Source organism: Bos grunniens, chromosome 9 (genome assembly GCF_055505025.1).
Source record: "Bos grunniens cultivar Pamir isolate PY7600 chromosome 9, Bosgru_T2T1.0, whole genome shotgun sequence".
Classification (NCBI taxonomy): domain Eukaryota; kingdom Metazoa; phylum Chordata; class Mammalia; order Artiodactyla; family Bovidae; genus Bos; species Bos grunniens.
Genome location: NC_141173.1, coordinates 83,970,774 through 83,996,122, shown reverse-complemented (window position 1 = coordinate 83,996,122; position 25,349 = coordinate 83,970,774). Strand labels below are relative to the sequence as shown.

The following is a 25,349-nucleotide window of genomic DNA, read 5'->3' as shown; positions in this document are numbered from 1 at the left end:
ACCTCTCCAGGTGATGTGGATCCCCGAGGGGCTTCCCTGGTGGCTCAGTTGGTAAAGAATCCGCTTGCAACTCGGGAACCTACCAACATGTGCAGCTTGGCTACAGGAACTTTCCTAATTGTTGTTCAGTCGCCCAGTCCTGTCCAACTCTCTGCAACCCCATGGATTGCAGCACGCCAGGCATTTCGGTCCCTCACTATCTCTGGACATTTGCCCAAGGTCATGTCCATTGCATCGGTCATGCCTCCTCCTTTGATGCCCTCTTCTCCTTCTGCCCTCAATCTTTCCCAGGATCAGGGACTTTTCCAATGAGTTGTCTGTTCGCTTCAGATGACCTAAATACCAGAGTTTCAGCTTCAGCATCAGTCCTTCCAGTGACTATTCAGGGTTGATCTCCCTTAAGATTGACTGGTTTGATCTTCTTGCTGTCCAAGAGACTTTCAGGAGTCTGGTCCAGCACCACAGTTTGAAGGCATTCTGCCTTTAGGTTCTGCCTTCCTTATGGTCCAGGTCCAGCTCTCACAACCGAAAGTGACCACTGGGAAGACCACAGCCTTGACTAAATCGGACTTTGTGGGCAGGGTAATGTCTCTGCTTTTCCACACACTAAGTTTGTCATAGCTTTCCTGGCAAGAAGCAGTCCTATTCCGATTTCATGGCTACAGTCACAGTCTGCAGTGAGTCTGGAGCCCAAGAAGAGGCAATCTGTCACTATTTCCACCCTTTTCCCTTCTATTTGCCATGCAGTACAGGAACTTAAGACTACAAAATGGAGTGGGTTTCCTAGGAGGGAAGTTGATTATATTCTTTGATAGAAAAGACCACATGATTCCTATACTCACAGAAATAATTTCGAGTCTTTTGGAAAGGTCACTGGAAAATCTCCGAGTTTATGGGGAGTTTGCTTTCCTAACCTTTTTTTTTTTTTTTTCGCTTTCCCCGGGTCCCCAGCCAACCGCGGAGCCGCTAGAAGAGGCAGCCTCCTTCTCCCGGCGCGACGGGTCGTGGCCGCAGCGAACCACCTCCCGCGGCCAGAGGCCCCGGCCTGGATCAGGCTCGGGCTCCTGGGCCGCGTGATGCAGCCCAAAAAAGGTGCAGCCTCGCACGTGTCCCCGCCGGCGCCCGGGACCCAATCGCCGCGTCCGCCTAGCGCTCGGGCCGCGTCCGCCGGTCGCAGGAACAGGGGGGACCCGGAGTCGCGCCGCCCGCCGCCGCCATGCGGTTCCGCTTCGGGGTGGTGGTGTCGCCCGCCGTGGCCGGGGCCGGGCCGGAGCTGCTGGTCGTGGGGTCCCGGCCCGAGCTGGGGCGCTGGGAGCCGAGCGGGGCCGTGCGTCTGAGGCCGGCGGGCACGGCGGCGGGCGCGGGCGCGCTGGCGCTGCAGGAGCCGGGCCTGTGGCTCGGGGAGGTGGAGCTGGCGGCCGAGGAGGCGGCGCAGGACGGGGCGGAGCCGGGCCGCGTGGACACGTTCTGGTACAAGTTCCTGAAGCGCGAGCCGGGAGGAGAGCTCTCCTGGGAAGGTACGGGGTTTGCTGTGCCGCCCTTCACCCGGGGGCCCCGGCCTCGGCCTGGGGCGGGTTCCACTGTCTCCGCCGCGGCTCCCCGGGCGCTCGGCCTGGGTCTCGGGCTTTGCCCGCCGCCCGGACTGCCCGGGCGCCCCGGGCTGACCTTGGTCTGGCCACCCAGCTGTCGCCACCAGCCGGGCGTCCCGCTCCCGACCAGTTCCCCTGGTGGAGGCTGTGTTCCCGGTCTGCCGTCCGTTCGGTCTCTGCCCCTCCGGCCTCTTTCCCACACACCTGAGACCTGGTGTCTTGCCCCCGCTACCCCGGCGCTCGGGCCTCCGCCCGCCTGGCCCCCCGCGTCCTCTCTGAGGGCGTCCCCGGGCTCCCTGGGCCCCGCCGCTCCTGGGTTTTGCTCCTCAACTCCGCCGTGACTGTTTTTGTGCCCTCATTTTCCTGCCCCAATTCACTAAAAAATGACCCACCCAGTAAAGCTAGCCTTTTCGCTAATCCTAAACGGCACCATGCTGCTTAGTGTATTTTGTTTCTCTTCTTTTCCATTTGAGACTGAACAAATGGCAAGATGTTGAGCGTTTTCTCTTTTCGAATTTTTTTTCAAAGCACGGAAATTGTGGCTTCCGTGATGTCCCAGAAGGTAAAGAATCCGCTTGCAGTGCGGGAGAACTGGATTCGATCCCTGGATCGGGAAGATCCCCTGGAGGCTGCTGCTGCTGCTGCTAAGTCGCTTCAGTCATATGTCCGACTCTGTGCGGCCCCATAGACGGCAGCCCACCAGGCTCCCCGGTCCCTGGGATTCTCCAGGCAAGATCACCAGAGTGGGTTGCCATTTCCTTCTCCAATGCATGAAAGTGAAAAGTGAAAGTGAAGTCGCTCAGTCGTGTCCGACTCTCAGCGACCCCATGGACCTGGGATTTTCCAGGCAAGAGTACTAGAGTTGGGTGCCATTGCCTTCTCCGTCCCCTGGAGGAGGGCATGGCAACCCACTCCAGTATTCGTGCCTGGAGAATCCCATGGACAGAGGAGCCTGGCAGGCTACAGCCCATGGGGTCACAAAGAGTTGGACACGACTGAGCGACTAAGCACAGCATAATTTGGCAGTGGAGATATGCTCCGATTTCTTAAAATACAAAACCAATACATGGTGGCTGGAAAAAAAAAAAAGGCAAAAACATGTACAAAAATAAAAACTTGTTTGCTCCACTCACCCTAAGCCCATGTATTCCAATACATGACATGTCTGTTTATCTCACACACAAGTTGTATATTATTCACCTTCTTGCCTCTTCTTGCTCTGCAACATGTTGTAAAATACTTTTCAGTGTTACTCCATGTAGATGTATTTCATTTTCTATGTGGTAACGAAATATTCTGTATCTACCAGTGTGCATTTAGATTGCTTTCCATCTTCTTCTGTTATAAACACTAACAGCTTAATTGAAAGTCCTTGTATAAAGTTCTCTTTGAGCATTTGGGAATGTCCTTGTAGGGTAGATTCTGACAAGTGAAACTGTTAGGTCAAAGAGTAGCCCTGTTTTACATTTCAGTAGAAGTAGTAGTGTTCGTTGCTCAGCTGTGCCCGACTCTTTGCAACCCCATAGACTGTAGCCTGCCAGGCTCCTCTGTCCGTGGAATTTTTCAGGCAAGAATACTGGAGTGGGTTGTCATTCTCTTCTCCAGGCGATCTGCCCCACCCAGGAACCCAACCCAGGTCTCCTGCATTGCAGGCAGATTCTTTACCATCTTTACCACCAGGGAATAAGGGCTGTCAAATTATTCCCTGAAAAAGTGATGCCACTTGTAGACTCCCGCCCGTGTGTGAATGTAGACAGCCCTTTCTTTAAATGAAACGTACAGAGTAGGGGACTGGAGTGTGTGTGGTTCAGTGGTTGTCTAAAGCGGATGAAAGGTCCCTGGGGAAGTTTATATGAAAAAGTGGGCCACTTAGTCCATGCTGCAGCTGCTAAGTCACTTCAGTCGTGTCTGACTCTGTGCGACCCCATAGATGGCAGCCAACTAGGCTCCTCTGACCCTGGGATTCTCCAGGCAAGAACACTGGAGTGGGTTGCCATTTCCTTCTCCAATGCATAAAAGTGAAAAGTGAAAGTGAAGTCGCTCAGTTGTGTCCGACTCAGCGACCCCATGGGCTGCAGCCTACCAGGCTCCTCCGTCCATGGGATTTTCCAGGCAAGAGTACTGGAGTGCCCATAGTGATGTGGAAACAAAGAATCAGCAAAGAGCATGAGTGTTCTGTAATATGTTTATATGTTGTCCTTGTTCCTCTTTTTGCACCCTACTGAGTTTCATAGTCTGGTACCATTTATTGTCCTTTTCTGTTACCATGCCAGAATTGAAAGGTGCTCTCATTGATTACGCCCTTATTTATAAGATATTCTATTATTAATAGTACTGCATATTTTCATAATGAAGTAATATCTGATAATTTTAATAAAAATTAAGATGGTTAAAAACAAAGATCTTCCCTTTCCCCAGTCCTCCTCCTTTTCTATTTTTAGTTTTTCTGAATTCTCCTAAATTCAGATATTCTTCTGAATTTCTTAATGTATCCACTTGAATTTTTCTGTGTTTAGGTTTTCTGAGAGTTGCCACATGAATTATATGTTACACTTTAAAATTAGACAATGTCTACTGACAACAGCTACTATATACGTATAAAATTAATCATCTTACTTGCTGTGAAATATGAGAAGTTTAGCTCAGGTTCATTATCTCTCCCCTCCCTGCTGATTTTTATATTATTATTTTACATTATACTCCTGTAGTTTACTGTTGATTTTCCATTATATAGAAATTTCTGTATTATGCTTCTTTTATATAGAAAGTTGCATGTGTGCATGCTAAGTCACTTCAGTCATGTCTGACACTTTTCAGCCCTATAAACTGTGGCCCCCTCCCCGGGCTCCTCTGTCCATGGGATTCTGCAGGCAAGAATACTGGAGGAGGTTGCCATGCCTTCCTCCAGGAGATCTTCCCAATCCAGGAATAGAACTTGTGTCTCTTATGTCTCTTGAATTGGCAGGCAGGTTCTTTACCACCAGCGCCACCTGGGGAGCCCATGTATATATAAAAGGTTGAGAAAAATAACACTTGCACATTCCTTTCCTTTTCTTTACTTTGGTTAATCATTGTTTCTATGTTAAGTTCTATAAAATTTATATTTTGTTTTATAATTGTTACTATGCCATTTTGTTTTAGGCTGATAGGTTGATTGGAAGAATTGTAACTTAACAGACAGCATAATGAGAAGCAGCATAGCCAACATTTAAGAGCAGGGATTCTGGAGCCAGAATGTCTAGCTTCACCAACCAGTGTGTGACCTTGGGCAAGTCACTTAACTTTACTGTGCTATTGTTGAAAGGACCAAACTGGCTAATAAATCTAATAAAGCTTAGGATAGGACATATATTAAGTGTTAAATAAGTGTTACTTGTTGTTATTTTTACTATTATGATTGGGAAATAATTATTTCAGAACCAAGTAGTGTAATTATACTAATTAAAAAGTTTAGAAATACAATTCTGTGACATGAAACCTGTGTACTAGGAGGAAAAGTTCTCTTACACTATAAATCATGCTCAGATTTTATTTAAAATGATATCAGAGTTCATTTTACTTTATATTTGAGTGGCAATGTTCTTTTACACCTTGTTTAAACTTTCTAGTTACTTATTAAAAACAGGAACAGCACATTGATCCTCAAAATTTCCTAGTTTAAATGAACTATCTGATGAATGCAAATTCCTCATTTTTTGAAAACATTCTGTTCCTTGAGGATTTGGGGGTTTTGTTCTAATTTTCACTGCTGCTGCTGCTAAGTCGCTTCAGTCATGTCCGACTCTGTGCAACCCCATAGACGGCAGCCCACCAGGCTCCCCTGTCCCTGGGATTCTCCAGGCAAGAACACTGGAGTGGGTTTCCTTCTTCAATGCGTGAAAGTGAAAAGTGAAAGTGAAGTCACTCAGTCGTGTCCGACTCTTCGCCACCCCATGGACTGCAGCCTATCAGGCTCCTCCGTCCATGGGATTTTCCAATATTGATATATGTCTTTCTGAACATAGCTATCTGGGATTTATATTATTGTTGTTGCTTTTACTTGGACTCCTGTGTTAGTTGCATTGTTTAGGATTCCACATTTTCCACTTTCTTGAATATCTTAGTCCTTTCATTCAATCGCATCCTCAAATAATTTAAAGAAACAGTAACTGAGAGATAAACTACCTGAGTTCTTAGATGCCTGAAAAGGTCTCTATCTTGCTTTCACATGTGGTTAGTCATCTGGTAGAGTATTCTAGTCTCAAAATAATGTTTGCTTTGAAGGCACTGCCTCAGTACCTTCTAACACCAGATGTTAATAATTTTCATGTCAAAGTAAGCTCATTTCTTTGTTGGTACTTTTTTTTTTTTTTGCTCTTTGAAGCTTAAAAACTTTTCCTTACATTATTTTATCAGGTTGTATCTCAGTCTTTTGTTGTTGTTGTTCTTATGACTTGACAATTGGTTGCCTTTTTCAATTCCAGGAATTATTTTTTTTACTAATGGAAACTGTCTATTGTTTCTTTATTTCCCCCTCTCTGTTTTCTCTGTTCTTTCCTCTGACATGTATTACTCATATACTGTACCTTCTGCTTTTATGTGAGTATCTCTTAGCATTTCTCTTGTGTTTTCCATCTTTTGTTTGGATAGATTTCCCCGACTATGTTTCCAGATCACTGTTTTGTTTTTAATACTACCCATCCCATTATTTACTTCTTATACTAGACTTAATATTTTTTTTTTGACAATCATTTTTAGTCTCCCACATTTTTCTGTTAGTCTCTAATTTCTTTTTTTTCCAGAGCTGGTTTTTCTTCCAGTATGGATAATATTTAAATCTTTCTGAGGACATTAAATAGAATTGATTGAATTTGTTTTGTCTTGCATTAACTTTTTGTCCCTTTCCTCATAGCAATATTTTTTTAATGCTAAAAGTTTTCCTCAAGTGTCCAGTAATCTTTAGGTGACCATTTATTTTTATGAATAAAGGTTATGTTGATTTGTAGAAGCAACTGTGCTGGATTCCTGCTGAAGTTGCTTATGTTTATCCAAAATCGCCTCTAAATGGAAGTATACTCATGGGATATCGTGTAATTTGGCAGATCTTGTGGAGGGGAAGGTTTCTTCACTTAGGGTTAATGGGTGAGAATCCAGAGGACTCCTGGTCCTTATCATTAACAAAGTAAAACAAAACAAAGCAAACAAAAATGTGACTGTAGGTAGAAATATTTCAGTCTATTCTATTCCTGAATGGTGCTCCCTTTTTCTTTTACCTTCTAGTCAGTTGGTGAGTGAGTGAGTGAAGTTGCTCAGTCGTGTCCGACTCTTTGCGACCCCATAGACTATAGCCTACCAGGCTCCTCCGTCCATGGGATTTTCCAGGCAAGAGTACTGGAGTGGGTTGCCATTTCCTTCTCCAAGTCAGTTGGTGAGTACATAGTTATCTCAAGATCTGTTCTGTTCAGATCTCTAGACCCTACACCTCTTCTCAGGTCCTTTCCAGGAAAACCATTCTGTCCTCTATTGAGAGCATAGTTATTTCATGTTAGGGATAAGGTAGGGTGGAAGGAGGCAGGTGGGAGACCATTCCTTCAACTTTTCCACGTTGGCATCTATTTGTTAAGTCTCTTCTTACAAGTCTTCTTTTTGAAAAATATTTATTTATTTATTGATGCCATTCCCCATGGCATATAGGATCATAGTTCTCTGACCAAGGATCAAACCCATGCCCCTGCAGTGGAAATCGAGGATTCTTAACCACTGAACCACCAGGGAAGTCCCACATGTCTTTCTTAACTACTTTTTTGTTCTTTCTTTTGGCACCTGTTCCTTTCCTTATACATCTTTTATAGTTTAAAATTACATTAGTTATAGTGACTTGGACTCTGATTGTAAGCAGTAGAAGCAATATGAACAGTAGGGAGGAAGATCTCCCCCCTCCAAAAAATGTGGACTGTTTGAGAAACAGTTTGGAATGCAATAGACTGCAGGTTGGGTTTCCCTGGTAGCTCAGCTGGTAAAGAATCAGCCTGCAATGAAGGAGACCTCGGTTTGATTGCTTGGTTGGGAAGATCCCTTGGAGAATGGATAAGCTATCCACTCCAGTGTTCTTGGAGGCTGGTGGCTCAGACAGTAGAGTCCACCTGCAATGTGGGAGACCTGGGTTCGATGCCTGGGTTGGGAAGATCCCCTGGAGGAAGGCATGGCAACAGGCTGCAAGTAACAGAAAATACAACAAGCAATTGCTGAGACAAATAAGGGTTAGTTTTTGTGCTATAAAAAGTTCATAGGTAGGTATGGTGATAATGGTTCATAGCTTGTGGGTATCAGGTAAGGTGCCATTGTATTTTCTTAGCTTTTCCCTCAAGGCTATAGCTGCTATTCTAATCATCGCATCTGCATTCAGTAGAATATAAGGAAGGAGAGGGAAGAGTGGAAATGTCAGCCATAGGCATCCCCTTTAATCTAGAAAGCATTAACTTTGCTGGCATTCTCCCTACCCTTCAACACACATACAGGTATACCTTGCTTTATTCCACTTCATTTTATTGAGCTTTGTAGATGTTACATTTTTTTTTTTCTTACATTGAGGATTTGTGGCAACTTTGTGTTGAACAAGTCTATTGGTGCCATTTATAAACAACATTTGCTCACTTAATATCTCTGTGTCACATTTTGGTAATTCTTGGAATACTTCAAACTTTTTCATTATTATTATATTTTTTATCCTTCTGGGAAAGATTCACCATCCTAGATGCCATTCAGAACATTTGTGATTCATGGAAAGAGGTCAAAATTTCAATATTAATAGAAGTTTGGGAGAAGTTGATTCCAGCCTTCATGGATGACTTTGAGGGGTTCAAGACTTGGAAGAAGTATTAGCAGATGTGGTGGAAATAGCAAGAGGACTCAAATTAGAAGTGGAGTCTGAAGAGGTGACTCAGTTGCTTCAATCTCGTGGTAAGGCTTTCCGCATGAGGAGTTGTTTCTTATGCATGAACAAAGAATGTGGTTTCTTGAAATAGAATCTACTCCTGGGAAGATGTCATGAAGACTGCTGAAATGACAAGAGGATATTTAGAATATTACATAAACTTAATTGATAAAGCAGGAGCAGAGCTTGAGAAGATTAGCTCGTTTTGAAAGAAGTCCTGTCATTGGTCAAAGGCTATCAAATAGCATTGTGTGCTTCAGAAATACTGTTCGTGAAAGGAAGAGTCAATATGACGTGGCAAAATTTTACTGTTGTCTTTTTTAAAAGAAATTGCTACAGCCACTCCAGCCTTTACCAGCCACCATCCTAACAGGTCAGTAGTCATCAGCATTGAGGCAAGACCCTCCATCAGCAACCAAAATTATGACTTGGTGAAGGTACAGATGATGGTCAGCATTTTTAGCAATAGAGTATGTTTAAACTAAGGTATTTAAATTATTTTTTAAATTTGCCTTATTTTGATATTTGCTTTATTTTGATAGCCTGGAACTGAATTGGCAATGTCATTAAGGTATTCCTATAGTTCTTTTTCATATTTATAATTGAACAGAACTATTGTACTGGGCTACAACTACTGCAGAAGCCCTAATGAAAAAATCAGTCATTTCTCCAAAGAGCTCTGGTTTGTTTTATTGTAGAATGATATTAAAAACCACCCCTTCATGGATCACAGCTTTATCATTGTGAAGGAGCTATGAGCCATTCCATGCAGGGCCATCCAAGATGGACAGGTCATAGCAAAGACTTCTGACAAAATGTGGGCCACTGGAGAAAGAAATGGCAACTCACTCCAGTATTCTTGCCTGAAGAACCCCATGTACAGTCTGAAAAGGCAAAAATATAAGACACTAGAGCCCCTCCCCCGGGTCAGAAGGTGTTCAATATGCTATTGGGGGAGGACAATTACTAATAGCTCCAGTAAGAATGGAAGCGGCTGGGCCAAAGCAGGAATGATGTTCAGCTGTAGACGTGTCTGGTGGTGAAAGTAAAGTCCAATGTTGTAAAGAACAATATTGCATAGGAACCTGGAATGTTAGGTCCATGAATCAAGGAAAACTGGATGTGGTCAAGTAGGAGATGGCAAAAGTGAACATCAACATCTTAGGAATCAGTGAACTAAAATGGATGGGAATGGTGATTTTAATTCAAATGATCTACTACTGTGGCCAAGAATCCCTCAGAAGAAATGGAGTAGTCCTCACAGTCAAAAAAAGAGTAAGAAATACAGTGTGTGCTATGTGCTAAGTCATTTCAGTCATGTCCAACATTTTGCGACCCTATGGACTATAGCCTGCCAGGCTCTTCTGTCCTTGGGATTCTCCAGGCAATAATCCTGGTATTGGTTGCCATTTCCTCCTCCAGGGAACCTTCCTGACCAAGGATCAGAACCTGTGTCTCTTATGTATCCTGCATTGGCAAATGCGTTCTTTACTGCTAGTGCCACCTGGGAAGCCCAAGAAATGCAGTACTTGAGTGTACTCTCCAAAAATGACAGAATGATCTCAGTTCTTTTCCAAGGAAAACCATTCAACATCACCAGTAATCCAACTCTCTACTCCAAGCGCTTATGCTGAAGAGCTGAAGTTGACCTGTTCTATGAAGACCTACAGCACCTTCTAGAACTAACACCAGAAAAAGATGTCATTTCATCATAGGGGATTGGAATGCAAAAGAAGAAAGTCAAGGGATACCTGGAGTAACAGGCAAGTTTGGCCTTGGAATACAAAATGAAGCAGGGCAAAGGCTAATAGAGTTTTGTCAAGAGAACACACTGGTCATAGCAAACACCATTTTCTAATAACACAAGAGTCTACTCTACACATGGGCATGACCGGATGGTCAATATTGAAATCAGATTGATTACGTTCTTTGCAGCCAAAGATAGAAAAGCTCTATGCAGTCAACAAAAACAAGATCTGAAGCTGACTGTGGCACTCTGTCTACCAGATGTAATCCCTTGAATCTGTTTGTCACCTCCACTATATAATCATGAGGGATTTGATTTAGGTCATACCTGAATGGCCTAGTGGTATTCCCTACTTTCTTCAATTTAAGACTGAATTTTGCAATAAAGATTTCCAGTTGTTTCCATGTCCTGGCTATTATAAACAGTGCTGCAATGAACATGGGGGTACATGTGTCTCTTTCAATTATGGTTTCCTTGATGTGTATGCCCAGCAGTGGGATTGCTGGGTCATATGGCAGTTCTATTTCCAGTTTTTTAAGGAATCTCCACACTTTTCTCCATAGTGGCTGCACTAGTTTGCATTCCCACCAACAGTGTAAGAAGGTTCCTTTTTCTCCACACCCTCTCCAACATTGTTTGTAGATTTTTGGATAGCAGCCATTCTGACTGACGTGAGATGGTACCTTATTGTGGTTTTGATTTGCATTTCTCTGATAATGAGTGATGTTGAACATCTTTTCATGTGTTTGTTAGCCATCTGTATGCCTTCTTTGGAGAAATGTCTGTTTAATTCTTTGGCCCATTTTTTGATTGGGTCATTTATTTTTCTGGAGTTGAGCTGCAGGAGTTGCTTGTATATTTTTGAGATTAATTCTTTGTCAGTTGCTTCATTTGCTATTATTTTCTCCCATTCTGAAACCTGTCTTTTCACTTTGCTTATAGTTTCCTTCATTGTGCAAAAGCTTTTAAGTTTAATTAGGTCCCATTTGTTTATTTTTTCTTTTATTTCCATTACTCTGGGAGGTGGGTCATAGAGGATCCTGCTGTGATTTATGTCGGAGAGTGTTTTGCCTATGTTCTTCTCTAGGAGTTTTATAGTTTCTGGTCTTATGTTTAGATCTTTAATCCATTTTGAGTTTATTTTTGTGTATGGTGTTAGAAAGTGTTCTAGTTTCATTCTTTCACAAGTGGTTGGCCAGTTTTCCCAGCACCACTTGTTAAAGAGATTGTCTTTATCCATCGTATATTCTTGCCTCCTTTGTCAAAGATAAGGTGTTCATAGGTGCATGGATGTATCTCTGGGCTTTCTGTTTTGTTCCGTTGATCTATATTTCTGTCTTTGTGCCAGTACCGTACTTTCTTGATGACTGTGGCTTTATAGTAGAGCATGAAGTCAGGCAGGTTGATTCCTCCAGTTCCATTCTTCTTTCTCAAGATTACTTTGGCTATTCAAGGTTTTTTGTGTTTCCATACAAATTTTGAAATTACTTGTTCTAGTTCTCTGAAAAATACTGTTGGTAGCTTGATAGGGATTGCATTGAATCTATGGATTGCTTTGGGTAGTATACTCATTTTCACTATATTGATTCTTCCAGTCCATGAGCATGGTATATTTCTCCATCTATTTGTGTCCTCTTTGATTTCTTTCATCAGTGTTTTATAGTTTTGTATATATAGGTCTTTTGTTTCTTTAGGTAGATATATTCCTAAGTATTTTATTCTTTTTGTCACAATGGTGAATGGAATTGTTTCCTTAATTTCTCTTTCTGTATTCTCATTGGTGGTGTATAGGAATGCAAGGAATTTCTGTGTGTTAATTTTATATCCTGCAACTTTACTATATTCATTGATTAGCTCTAGTAATTTCCTGGTGGAGTTTTTAGGGTTTTCTATGTAGAGGATCCTGTCATCTGCAAACAGTCAGAGTTTTACTTCTTTTCCAATCTGGATTCCTTTTATTTCTTTTTCTGCTCTGATTACTGTGGCCAAAACTTCCAAAACTATGTTGAATAGTAGTGGTGAGAGTGGGCACCCTTGCCTTGTTCCTGACTTTAGTAGAAATGCTTTCAATTTTTCACCATTGAGGATAATGTTTGCTGTGGGTTTGTCATATATAGCTTTTATTGTTTTGAGGTATGTTCCTTCTATTCCTGCTTTCTGGAGGGTTTTTTTTTTTATCATATATGTATGTTGAATTTTGTCAAAGGCTTTCTCTACATCTATTGAGATAATCATATGGTTTTTATCTTTCAATTTGTTAATGGTGTATTACATTGATTGATTTGTGGATATTAAAATATCCTTACATTCCTGGGATAAAGCCCACTTGGTCATGATGTATGATCTTTGTAATATGATGTTGGATTCTGTTAGCCTCCAATTAAAATAAATAAATTTAAAAACCCACAACATTGTAAATCAACTATGCTTGAGTAAAATGAATTAAAAAGAAAGAAAAAAAAGAGCTCCAGTCTCTTCTGCAGTAGATGTAGCCCAGTACAACAGTTCTGGCTTTGTTCACTTTTTTTTAACCATTCTAATAGGTGTGTCATGGTATCTCACTGTTTTAATTTGCAATGCTCTAAAAATAAATTATGTTGAGTATTTTTGTAAATACTTATTTGCCATCTGTATAACATCTTTAATTGCAAGTCTGCTCAGTTCTTTTCTCTGTTTTTTAGTTGGTTGTTTCCTTGTTAGTGATTTTTAAGAATTCTTTGTGTATTTCATATACAAATTCTTAAGAGATATGTTATCTGCAAACATTTCCTCCCTGTCTATAATTTGTCTTTTTATTCTCTTTGTAGTGTCTTTTACCATGAAAAATTTTAATTTTAATTCAGTCCAGTTTACCATTTTTTCCTTTCATGGGTTGTGCTTGTGGTTTTTGAATTAAAAAACTCTTCCCCAAATCCAAGGTTATCTAGATTTTCTCATACATTATCTTCTGGAAGTTTTATAATTTTGCACTTTATTTGCAGGTCTATAATCCATTTTGTGTTAATTTTTATGTATGGTATAAAGTCTGTATCTAGGTTTTTTTTTTTTTCTTCTTTCTTCTCTATATGAAAGTGAAAGTGAAGGTGTTCAGTCATGTCCGACTCTTTGCAACCCGGTGGACTGCAAATGAGTGTCTAGTTTTTCTAGCACCATTTGTTGAAAATACTATCCTGTCTTGTTTGAATTGCCTTAATCAAAAATAGGTTGACTGTATTTGTACAGATCTAGTTCTGGGCTCTTTATTTAGTTCCACTAATCTGTGTCTATTGTTGTACCATATCACACTGTGTGGATCACTGTAGCTTTATAGTAATCTTTAAATAGTGTAACGTGAGTCCCCCAAGTTTGTTCTTCAGTATTGTGTTGGCTTTTCTTGGTCTTTTGCCCTTTTATATGTATTTTAGAATCAATTTGTTGAATCTACAAAATGGCTTGCTGTAATTTTGTTAGGATTGCGTTGAATCTATAGATCAAGTTCAGAAGAATTGACATATTAACACTATTAAGTCTTTCAATCTGTGAACATGGAATACATTTCCATTTAATTAGGTCTTTGTGCAGACTTTCCTGGTAGTTCAGTGGTTAAAACTCCATGGTCCCAATGCAGGGGGCGTGGTTTTGATCCCTGGTTGGGGAACTAGATCCCGCACATGGCAACAAAGATCCCAAGTGCTGCAACTAAGACCGAGTGCAGCCAAATAAATAAACTAAAAACATGTAATTAGGTCTTTAATTTCTTTTACCAATGTTTTATAGTTTCCAAATACAGATCTTATACATGTTTCATTAGATTTATATATTTTTTTAAAATGGGTGGTGATATTTTTAATGGTGTATTTTAAAACTTTTCAATTTTAAGTTTCAATTGTTCATTGATAGTATATAGGAAAAAATGACATTTGTATCTATTGATTTTTGTTTGGATGGTAGACATTGTAATTTTACATTGTTTTCAAGAAAGTTTGGAATTTTTCTTTGTAGCAGTTCTTTATTGATTAGCTTGTCCCTTTTGAGGTTTATCTTGAAGGTTTATAGGAGCATGGCACAGTAACTTTTACTGTAGAGCTAGTTTAGCCCCACTACTAAGCAATGATCCCTCTACATTTTCTCCTGGTTGCTTCATGTATTAAATAAGATCTTCTCACTCTATCTGATGGAAATGCAAATGTTTCCCAGCTCTCTGTGAGCTGTGCTAATTCTTTGGCTTACAATTTTTAGAAATTTTTTTTCTTATCATTTGTTATATGACTCTGTCAAATTCCAACTTATAGGCAGATAGGCATGAAACCAAAGAATCTAAGAGACCTTTATGAATATTTATGGACCTCTCCATATATCTTTCTCCTCTCTAGAATTAGGCCCTGCAAATTTTAGTCAGTTTAATCTCCTTATATTCGTATTTCTAATTCCTCAATCAGTGACACTGTTGGATGCTATTTGGGATTCCATCCCTGGGTCATGGTTCAGAAATTCTCTACAAGCAGAAATCCATGGCATTCATATTGTTCCCCTTGTCTTTTTTCCTTTTCTCAGAGATATCTGTCCTGTACTACCTTTTGTTCAACATCCAAAAAACGTTGTTCATATATTTTGCCATTTTTTAAGTTGTTGCTGTTAGAGGAAGAAGTCTCTGTAACTTGCCTGTAACAAGTCAAAGGTTGTTGCTGAGCCGTGAAAGACGCTGGGATTCTTGGCCTCCAGAGGAGAAGAATTCAATCCAGGGCCAGAGACGAGGCTTGATTGCTCAGAGTTTTTGTGTAGTAAAGTTTTATTAAAGTATAAAAGAGACAGACAGAGCTTCTGACATAGACATCAGAAGGGGGCAGAAAGAGTGCCCCTTCTGCTAGTCTTTAGCCATATGTCTGTTGCTGCTGCTACTGCTGCTAAGTCGCTTCAGTCATGTCCGACTCTGTGCGACCCCATAGACGGCAGCCCACCAGGCTTCCCCGTCCCTGGGATTCTCCAGGCAAGAACACTGGAGTGGGTTGCCATTTCCTTCTCCAATGCATGAAAGTGAAAAGTGAAAGTGATGTCACTCAGTCATGTCCAACTCTTAGCGACCCCATGGACTGCAGCCTATCAGGCTCCTCCATCCATGGGATTTTCCAGGCAAGAGTACTGGAGTGGGGTGCCATTGCCTTATGTCTGTTAGAAAACTATTAATCAGATAAAAGAGACACCTCAAGGCTGAGGGAGTTTCACCAGGCCCCTCTCTCACAACATGCATTTTTGAGATAGGATGGCACAGGTGTGTCATCCCCCAGCCATGAAGCAATTGGTATGAATACTGGTTGTTGAGCTATTATCAGCTCAAGGTTTGAGAAAAGAAAAAAAGTTAGTCTTAGGAGGAATTATTTTGAAGAAAGACAAATTCCAAAGCAAATACATAATTTTGTTAACATTGCTTAAGAAAAACATTTCCATAAGAAAAACGCATTGGTTAGCTCAAGGTTGGAGAAAAGTTAAGTTCAGGTAGAACCAGGTGTCATCATGGCAACACAGAATTTTAAGAGAAACCTGCTTTTAATTTTGTATGGAGAAGGAAAAAAAATCTGGCACTTGTAGTTTGTTTCCTCCTGCTGCTTAAGGGAGAGAGAAAAATATCTGACACTTGCAGCCTATTTCCTCCGATTGGAGACCCCTGGCCTTCTTGCCTGTTACCCTCTCACACATCTCATTCCATTTTTAAAAGTTTGCTGTTAAAATTTTTTACAGCATATTATTAAAAATTTTGCAAAATGACAATTCCTTTTCTGTTCAATTTATTTCTAATATATTTGTGTATGGGTGTATATATGTATATATGTGTGTACACACACAGACACACACACACATTAGAATCTTCCCTATATCTTTCTTGTTAAAATAGGCTTTTTTATTTGGTACCATTTTCTTTCCTGCTGAAGATTCAGTTCAGTTCAGTTCAGTCAGTCAACCAGTCATGTCTGACTCTTTGCAACCCCATGAATTGCAGCACACCAGGCCTCCCTGTCCATCACCAACTCCCGGAGTTCACTCAGACTCACATCCATCGAGTCAGTGATGCTGTCCAGCCATCTCATCCTCTGTCGTCCCCTTCTCCTCCTGCCCCCAATCCCTCCCAGCATCAGAGTCTTTTCCAATGAGTCAACTCTTCGCATCAGGTGGCCAAAATATTGCAGTTTCAGCTTCAACATCAGTCATTCCAATGAACACCCAGGACTGATCTCCTTTAGAATGGACTGGTTGGATCTCCTTGCAGTCCAAGGAACTCTCAAGAGTCTTCTCTAACACCACAGTTCAAAAGCATCAATTCTTCGGCACTCAGCTTTCCTCACAGTCCAGCTCTCACATCCATACATGACCACTGGAAAAACCATAGCCTTGACTAGACGGACCTTTTTTGGCAAAGTAATGTCTCTGCTTTTCAATATGCTATCTAGGTTGGTTGTAACTTTCCTTCCAAGGCATAAATGTCTTTTAATTTCATGGTTGCAATCACCATCTACAGTGATTCTGGAGCCTCCCAAAATAAAGTCTGACACTGTTTCCACTGTTTTCCCATCTATTTCCCATGAAGTGATGGGACCAGATGCCATGATCTTAGTTTTCTGAATGTTGAGCTTTAAGCCAACTTTTTCACTCTCTTCTTTCAACAAGAGGCTTTTTAGTTCCTCTTCACTTTCTGCCATAAGAGTGGTCATCTGCGTATCTGAGGTTATTGATATTTCTCCTGGCAATCTTGATTCTAGCTTGTGCTTCTTCCAGCTCAGCGTTTCTCATGATGTACTCTGCATATAAGTTAAATAAGCAGGGTGACAATATACAGCTTTGACGTACTCCTTTTCCTATTTGGAACCAGTCTGTTGTTCCATGTCCAGTTCTAACTGTTGCTTCCTGACCTGCATATAGGTTTCTCAAGAGGCAGGTCAGGAGGTCTGGTATGCCCATCTCTTTCAGAATTTTCTACAGTTTATTGTGATCCACACAGTGAAAGGCTTTGGCATAGTTAATAAAGCAGAAATACATGTTTTTCTGGAACTCTCTTGCTTTTTTGATGATCCAGCGGATGTTGGCAATTTGATCTCTGGCTCCTCTTCCTTTTCTAAGACCAGCTTGAGCATCTGGAAGTGCACAGTTCACGTATTGCTGAAGCCTGGATTGGAGAATTTTGAGCATTATTTTACTAGCATATGAGATGAGTGCAATTGTGCGGTAATTTGAGCATTCTTTGGTATTGTCTTTCTTTGGGATTGGGATGAAAACTGACCTTTTCCAGTGCTGTGGCCACTGCTGAGTTTTCCAAATTTGCTGGCATATTGAGTGCAGCACTTTCACAGCATCATCTTTCAGGATTTGAAATAGCTCAACTGGGATTCCATCACCTCCACTAGCTTTGTTCATAGTGATGCTTTCTAAGACCCACTTGACTTCACATTCCAGGATGTCTGGCTCTAGGTGAGTGATCACACCATCGTGATTATCTGGGTCATGAAGATCTTTTTCGTACAGTTCTTCTGTGTATTCTTGCCACCTCTTCTTAATATCTTCTGCTTCTCTTAGGTCCATACCATTTCTGTCCTTTATTGAGCCCATCTTTGCATGAAATGTTCCATTAGTATCTCTAATTTTCTTGAAGAGATCTCTAGTCTTTCCCATTCTGTTGTTTTCTTCTATTTCTTCGCATTAATCGCTGAGGAAGGCTTTCTTATCTCTCCTTGCTATTCTTTGGAACTCTGCATTCAGATGCTTATATCTTTCCTTTTCTCCTTTGCTTTTCGCTTCCCTTCTTTCCACAGCTATTTGTAAGGCCTCCTCAGACAGCCATTTTGCTTTTTTGCATTTCTTTTTCTTGGGGATGGTCTTGATCCCTGTCTCCTCTACAATGTCACGAACCTCATTCCATAGTTCATCAGGCACTCTATCTATCAGATCTAGGCCCTTAAATCTATTTCTCACTTCCACTGTATAATCATAAGGGATTTGATTTAGGTCATACCTGAATCGTCTAGTGGTGTTCCCTACTTTCTTCAGTTTAAGTCTGAATTTGGCAATAAGTAGTTCATGATCTGAGCCACAGTCAGCTCCCGGTCTTGTTTTTCCTGACTGTATAGAGCCTCTCCATCTTTGGCTGCAAAGAATATAATCAGTCTGATTTTGGTGTTGCCCATCTGGTGATGTCCATTTGTAGAGTCTTCTCTTGTGTTGTTGGAAGAGGGTGTTTGCTCTGACCAGTGCGTTCTCTTGGCAAAACGCTATTAGCCTTTGCCCTGCTTCATTCCATACTCCAAGGCCAAATTTGCCTGTTACTCCACATGTTTCTTGACTTCCTACTTTTGCATTCCAGTCCCCTATAATGAAAAGAACATCTTTTTTGGGTGTTAGTTCTAAAAGGTCTTGTAGGTCTTCATAGAACCATTCAATCTCAGCTTCTTCAGCATTACTGGTTGGGGCAAAGGCTTGGATTACCATGGTATTGAATGGTTTGCCTTGGAAACGAACAGATTACTAACTCTTTAATTATAAAATGGCATTTGTTTCCACTTAATTACTCTCTGGATTCGACATCCTAATATTAGATTTTAATGATCATAAATTCAACATCAAGTTATCACTATTTTTTACTCCACTTTTATTGCTATGCAAAAACTAATTTGTCTTCATGTCATATTATATTTTTTTTGGCCATAGCTGTGATTTGTTTAGAGTAGTATTGATATGTTAAAAGTTTTAATCCTTAAATAATTGATTATTATAATTTAGGAAGATTATACAAATAAACATGCAACTTTATGTTTTTACGATAATGTGTTTTTTTGCTAAGGCTGTCATAATAAACTCCTATTGACTGGATGGCATAAACTACAGAAGTTTATCGTCTCACAGTTCTGGAGGCTAGAAGTCCAAAATTAAAGTGTGGGCAGGGTTTGCTTCTTCTGAGACTCATGAGGAAAGACTGTGTTCTAGGCCTCACCCGTTGACTTACAGATGGTTGTCTCCTCCCTGTGTCTTCACATCACCTTCTATGTGTCTCTCTGTCCAAATTTACCCTTTATGCAGATACCAGTCACACTGGAATAAAGTCCACCCCAGTGCCGTCATTCTAACTTTATTACCACTGCAAGGACTCCCCAAATAAGTTTACTCTAAAGAAATGGGCATTGAGTAAGGCTTTAGCAATAGAAATTTTGGGAGGCACAATTCAACCTATAACCAGTAGTAAGTCTTTCCCAATGTATATTTAATTTATCAAACTGTTCTCTACATTCTGTATTATTAAGGCAGGTTATCATTTGTCTTTGGGTAGAAAAAATCCTTCTCTATAGTTACTTCACTGTTATTGATATTCTAGATGAAAGCACCTATTTGGAAGGCAATAGGAAGGGAAATAATAGTACAGTAGGAAGAACAAATATTTGCAATAAGATAAACCCAGGTTAGACTGCAGATTCTGCCAGAATTATTGTATTACCTTACATGAATTACCTAATGCCAGGAGTTCATTTCTTCCCTTCTACAAAAGGGTAATTAACACACCAGGGCTATTGTGAGGACTAATTTATAAAGTATCTAGAAAAACATAGTAGCTTTAAGATAGTCAGCAGTTTCTAGCAACTGAATTATCTGTGCCTTTCCATTTTTACTAAAATGAAATTTCTTGATCTTAAAGACAGTTTGTGTTTATTGAGGCACCAGTTTTAAGTAATATTGGACTACTCCATACCCTGATCCCAAACGATACCTGTGTTGCCAGTGTATTCTAGACCATGCTGCAGCCTCTGAAAAATTACTTGCACCACCCATTTCTACTATGCTTCTGCTTTTACTGTGCTATGCCTTGGTGAGGACTGGGTTTGAGTGGAGGATAGATGGATACATACTGCATAAGAGGTATTATCCACATTCCTGTCCAATTTTGTGAATACAGTTCATTCACTCTTAATTGGATAAACTTTGAGTAGAAGAAAGTTCTCCTAAATATAACTTTGGTCCTTTGTTTCACCCATTAGGAGATGAGGGTCTTTCAAGAGCATAACTATGCTTACTGCACTCAAACTATCAAATAAATCATTAAAAAGGGAACATAAATTGAGGTACCTGGTAGAGCATTACATGAAATAGCTTAATGAGATAGTTATGAAAAACAAGTATAAATAAAACTTTGAAGAGTGACTCATGAAATGCTAAGAAACAAATATTCATTTCAGCAATAGTTTATTACTGTTGAATGAAAAATTCTACTCACTAAAAATTACAATAAATTTAAGTTTACTCTTTCTTAATCATCTGAAATCATCCTAGGAAACCTGAGTTTATGTTGAACCATAACATCACCAAATTAACTCTCCTCATTTTTTGATGGATAAAGTGGGACCTATAAAGTTTAAGTGGGTGACCTAAGCTCACACACTGCTAGCCTTGTGAGAAACACTAGGCTAGAGCACAAGTGTCATGATTTAGCACTTTTCCTTCCTGACAGTATCACTTCTGCTAGGCAGGGCATGGAGATTTGATGAGTTAATTTTATTATTTTTTCATTTTTAAAATTGGAGTTTAGTTGCTTTACAATGTTGTGTTAGTTTCTGCTGTGCAACGTGAATCAGCTAGTTAGGTATACATATATGCCCTCTCTCTTGAGCCTCCCTCCCACCCACACTGCCCCACCCCTCTAGATCACCACAGAGCACTGAGCTAATCTCTGATACCTGTTTTACACATGGTAGTGTATACATGTCAGTGCTACTCTCAACTCGCCCCACTCTCTCCTTCCCGCACAAGTCTGTTCTCTACATCTCTGTCTCTATTCCTGACCTGAAAATAGTTTGATGAGTGAATTTTAATATCTTGCACATAAACTCTGAGCTCTGGGACTTCATAGGTGAGCAGGAGGTCATGCTGCCTGTGTAATACCCAGGCTATCTGCACGGTCACTAAGAAGGGATTTGATGGAGAAACAATGGAGAAGTCAGTTGGGACTCGATTTATTCCACATGGTTCTTTCTTTTGACACTCTCTTAATCTTCTTCCCACTTTCTTTTCCTTCAAAATATTTTTTTAATGTGTTGTTTCAGCTAAAATGACCCAAAGTTTTGAGAACAACAGAAATGATATTGAAATAAAAATAAACGGCATTTTTCTCCCTGTTCTTGGACCAAACCATGGTCTACCACATATCCACATATCCAAAATAAATTGTGCCAGACTAAAATAATCCAGGAATAGATGTTATTACACTTCCCTGATAGCTCAGTTGGTAAAGAATCTGCCTGCAATGCTGGAGACTCCTGTTTGATTTCCTGGGTTGGGAAGATCCACTGGAGAAGGGATAGGCTACCCACTCCAGTATTCTTGAGCTTCCCTTATGGCTCAGCTGGTAAAAAATCCACCTGCAATGTGGGAGACCTGGGTTCAATCCCAGGGTTGGGAAGTTCCCCTGGAAAAGGGAAAGGCTACCCACTCCAGTATCCTGGCCTGGAGAATTCCATGGACTGTAGAGTCTGTGGGGGTCACAAAGAGTTGGACATACAGTTTCTCATTCCATCTCCCCCAGTACCTGACCCTCCATAATTTGCCAGAGAACTGAAATGAAAATGCTTGCTGTTTTTAGATGACTTATTCATGTCCTCTAGAAGCAGAATGGGGTTCTAATTTTAGTAAAAATTAAAGAAAATATCATTGCATCCTCACCCAGTGAGAAGGGAGAAATGCTCTGGAAATTTTTTTCCCTAAGAGGTGGCAGAACAACTGAAATCTGAAAGGTGCTCCTGTAGAAACAAAATGAGCTGGATAAAATATTAGTTTAAACCAGTATAACGTATTTTATGGTGGGGAATTTAGGGAAATGAAATGTATATGGTGGAGATTTTATACTCCAGTCAACATGTTTCTTTGTGTAAAGATAAAGCTCAGGAGTGTCTGGAAGATGAGAGTGAATGAGGAAAAGATTTATAAATTGTGATTTGTAGAAAGTCAGAGAATGGATAGCTTAATGAGATGAAAGAAGCCCAAGGAGATTTCAACTTTCTGTGAAAGAAATTGACTTGGCTGACAGGTCAAGTCTGAACAGCTGGGTGGGCCTCCGCTAGGCATGAGAAATAGCTGTGTCTTGGTTACCAGTGTTGGTGCCAGTGTTTCCATACCAATTTTCACTTTCATGCATTGGAGAAGGAAATGGCAACCCACTCCAGCGTTCTTGCCTGGAGAATCCCAGGGACGGGGGAGCCTGGTGGGCTGCCATCTACGGGGTCGCACAGAGTGGGACATGACTGAAGCAACTTAGCAGCAGCAGCAGCAGCAGCAAGCTAATGAAATTTTTCCATTATTCCAAGATGACCATCAATTTGAGTTTCTTTATTTTCTATTAAAAATTTTCTGTTTTCTGCTCTGATAGTGGGATCACGGGCCACGTGCAGCTGGCTGAGGTCAGTAGTACAGCCAGTATACAGTAGAGTGAGATACTTAACATTTTCAGTTTCATGACCTTCATTTTTTTAAATGTTAAATCATAATGTTACATTAACAAAGAGCTCTATCCAAAATTTTAGCTAATTAAAGAGAATCAGAGGAATGGTTACTTTGAAATCATTTCCTTTTTTCAGCTTACTTGTAAAAGGCTCTATTCTATGAGAAATAATAGATTTGACCTGTTATTGGCAAAATTTCTGTTGTAGTACAATCGACTTTCACTTAGCATAATGTTTTCAAAGGTTCATGCATATTGTAGCTTGTTCTAGATGTTATGTTTGTAGATTTATGCTTGTAATATAGCATTTACATTTATGTCTTTACTACATTTATGTCATATACTACTGTCTTTACTGACCACAATCGCTAAGAATCTATGAGTGTGAGAGTGTGGTGAGTGTGAGAGTCACTATCCAGAAAAAGAATAATTCAGAGTCCCATACGCATAAAATTATATTTGGGAGTTATACTGTTATTTCCGTGATCTTAGATTCAGAACTATTCTGTTGCTGCTGCTTAGTCACTTCAGTCGTGCTGAGTCTGTGTGACACTATGGACTGTAGCCCGCCAGGCTCGTCTGTCCATGGGATTCTCCAGGCAAGAATACTGGAGTGGGTTGCCATGTCCTCCTCCATGGGATCTTCCCAACCCAGGGATTGAGCCCAGGTCTCCTGCATTGCAGGCAGGCTCTTTACCACCAAGCCATCAGGGAAGCCCTCAGAACTATACAGTATATCACTTATTAAATTCTGAGTTTGTGCAGATTCTGGGTGTTGTGCAGAACACATTGGTTTTAAGTGTTGCTTTAACACTTACTGATTCAGAATAATTATGAAGAAGAATTGAGTTAATATAGAGGAGCATTCTTTGTAAATTAAAGTGATAAATATTTTGTATTAAAAATATTAAGATTTTGTTATTGGCCTATTTATCTTTATTATTTTTTGGTTACATTTCCAATACTGTTTGTAATCAAGGAGTATCCCATAAAAATTTATTAAAAGTATTTTACCCCTGAGCTGTGTATGCTTTTTTTGCACAGACTTTTGTCTTTACTTAATTTGTTTAGAAATCTGAATCAGAAATTTTCACTTGATAATGTTATTTTTGATGGTGGTTGAAGAGGTTTTATTATTTCTCAGAGAGATGTACTTAGAATTCATTAGTGGATCAATCTAATTAGGTGTGAATAGAGAGACGTAATCCAAATCAAACTCAAAAAAGAAACTCTTCTAGGTAGTCTGCTATTGCAAAAGGGAAAGTGTCATGAAAATAAAAACGTATCAGTATCATTAAACCACCAATTTTATTATTATTTAAAACCTTACTTTGGTTTTAGCCTTTGAGAAAAAAATCTTTATTACTTTCCCTCCCTCAATTAGGCAAAAACTAAGAAATCAGAATCTGTATTGACTCGTTTATTCAATTCATTTAACAAAAAATTTTGAGGCTCAGTTATCCATCTGGAATTGCAATAGGTGCTGGGAAACATAGATGAAAAATTCACAGCCCTTGCGTTTGAGAGACATATTCTAGCTGAGAGAAAAAGACTTTTAATCAAGTAAGGACTGTGACAGAAATCTACAAATCTATATATGGTGTTATGGAGGAAGTTCATCCAGGTGGGAATTCAAGAAGGAGTTGGGAAAGTCTTTACAGAAGGGGTAGTATTTTGAACTTGGTATTTAAAAAATAATAAGTTCTTCCCTGCCCCCGTCTATCTGTAACTATGAAAATAAAAACTAGATCATTAAAAAAAAATTTGCCTGATGTGTATCCAATTGGAAATTGGTGTCCTGCCTTTATCCTCCTCAAGTGAGAGTCCTGGTTTTACTGAAGTGAGAAGGACAAAGCCCAAATCTGAGGGCTCAGAGGCATGTAAGCCATTCAACCTTTTGTAGAGGGGCTCCCTGTGTGTCCTGGGGTCAGGCGGGGTGAGCTGTAGGAAAGTAGGGTTTTGGTAAAGGAGGTGCTGCTGTAGGGGCAGCTGGTGAGGAGGGTGGTAATGGTGTCTGCAGGGGACCTGGGGGCATCTGCTGTGGGCTGATGAGGAGGGCCTTCTTTCTTGGGACTTAGAGGACTTGGGCGGAAGCAGCCTTTCTTGCCGCATTGCTCATTTTGAACCTTCTCTGTTGGCATCTTTTTCTTCAAATATAACTCAAGTAACTCTCTGGCGAAGTTTCTAGGTGCATCAGTGACCCCCACCCCAACCTTTTGGAGCATTGGAATCACCAGGGGAGCTGTTTAAAATACAGGTTTTGGGTCAAACACTGACTTAACAGAATCTCCAAAAATGATGCTTGGAAATCCATATGTTTTTAATTCAACCTTTTGGAGGATTGGAATCACCAGGGGAGCTGTTGGTTTTTCCAGTATTCATGTATGGATGTGAGAGCTGGGCTATAAAGAAAGCTGAACACTGAAGAACTGATGCTTTTGAACTGTGGTGTTGGAGAAGACTCTTGAGAGTCCCTTGGATTGCAAAGAGATCCAACCAGTCTATCCTAAAGGAAATCAGTCCTGAATATTCATTGGAAGGACTGATGCTGAAGCTGAAACTTCAATACTTTGGCCACCTGATGCAAAGAACTGACTCATTGGAAAAGACCCTGATGCTGGGAAAGATTGAATGCAAGAGGAGAAGAGGACAACAGAG

At 40.5% G+C, this 25,349-nt stretch overlaps 1 protein-coding gene across 4 annotated transcripts in view; it reads left to right on the top strand.

Annotated features, from left to right (window-relative positions):
- The first annotated feature begins 1,106 nt into the window (after positions 1-1,106).
- Positions 1,107-25,349, top strand: part of EPM2A (EPM2A glucan phosphatase, laforin) — a 126,312-nt gene continuing 102,069 nt past the window's right edge. For 2 of the 4 annotated variants that reach the window (XM_086316608.1, XM_086316606.1), the window contains exon 1: positions 1,109-1,517. In XM_086316608.1, the coding sequence (XP_086172734.1) occupies positions 1,217-1,517 (301 nt within the window). In that variant the 5' untranslated portion in view covers positions 1,109-1,216. Of the gene's footprint in view, positions 1,518-6,863; positions 6,997-25,349 lie in introns of those variants that run through there. The other 2 variants (XM_086316607.1, XM_086316609.1) reach the window with 2 other exon arrangements.